This window comes from Mycetomoellerius zeteki, unplaced genomic scaffold, assembly GCF_001594055.1.
Source record: "Mycetomoellerius zeteki isolate Tzet28-1 unplaced genomic scaffold, Tzet1.0 C4406388, whole genome shotgun sequence".
Classification (NCBI taxonomy): Eukaryota; Metazoa; Arthropoda; class Insecta; order Hymenoptera; family Formicidae; genus Mycetomoellerius; species Mycetomoellerius zeteki.
Genome location: NW_017255784.1, coordinates 286 through 1,440, shown reverse-complemented (window position 1 = coordinate 1,440; position 1,155 = coordinate 286). Strand labels below are relative to the sequence as shown.

The following is a 1,155-nucleotide window of genomic DNA, read 5'->3' as shown; positions in this document are numbered from 1 at the left end:
GAAGCGCGCGCCTGTTATGTTCTAGTATTATATAAAATAAGCATACTTTTATATTTTGTAACATCCATTAAATAATAATACATGATTACTTTCTAATTATAGGATTTTGTAAATTTATTAGACCTGCTACGATAGTTACAACACTATCAATATAAGACATTGTGTTCCAGTCGAGACAAGAATGAGGCTCTAATATTTTATATTCACGAACTCTTCTAATCACTCTTTCGATGTGAATTCTTAAACTTGCTATGCTTTTGGTTTTTAATACTTCTTGTCTTGTAGGTTTTGTAGAAGTAGAGATAGACGGTGGACGAAGCAGCTCACACTTATTCTGATTTAAAATTGTCTGTATTTGTTTGAACCCTCTGTCAGCCATAATTCCGCATTTTTCTGGTAAAATATGCATTATTTTACTTTCTTGAAATAATAAAGTGTCACTGATCCTGCCTCCATATCCAGAAGATATAAAAATAATAAATCCATCAGGAGCGCAAGCTATTAAATATTTTAAAGTGTTACATTTCTTATATTCTGACCAAATCAAAGCTTGTTGCACTGAATCAGATGGTTTTTCAATTTCAATTTCAAAAGCATCTATAATAGCACATACATGGCTGTAGTATGCACGAAATGCCACTGGCAAATTCTTTTTTATGCTACTTGGATCTGGACAGTACACAAGAGTTTTCAAATAATACGCTAAGGGTTTCACTGTTTCATTAAATACTTTACTAGCTTGCGATGTTGATAAACCAAACTGATCTCCTAATCGACTAAATGTATCATTTATCCTTATTTTCATCAGAGTTAATTGGATGTCATTAATATTGCATTTAGTTGAAGAATGTAATAAATCAATAATCCACAACCATTCGTTGTCAATTCCAATATATTTTTTTGCATTCATACTAATGAAGTATCTCGTTATATTTAAAGCAGCTGCTTTCATTTCTTTTTATTTTCTGTTTCTTCCTCACTACTTGATGAGTGTTCATATTCATTGGAAGAAGGTAAATATTGATATTCATTTGAACTTATTATTGAACAAGATACTGAACTAGAAGTAGAATTTACTGCCTCTGATGTTTTAAATAATGATTTTATCGGTGAACACATTTTATTGACTTGTATTTGGCATTGGCAAGATGCATC

The 1,155-nt window shown here is 30.9% G+C and overlaps 1 protein-coding gene across 1 annotated transcript; it reads right to left on the bottom strand.

Moving 5' to 3' along the window:
• Positions 1–85: 85 nt before the first annotated feature.
• LOC108720159 (uncharacterized) lies at positions 86–952 on the bottom strand. The gene has a single exon (XM_018452063.1). The coding sequence runs from the start codon at positions 950–952 to the stop codon at positions 86–88; it is 867 nt and encodes a 288-aa protein (XP_018307565.1).
• Positions 953–1,155: the final 203 nt, after the last annotated feature.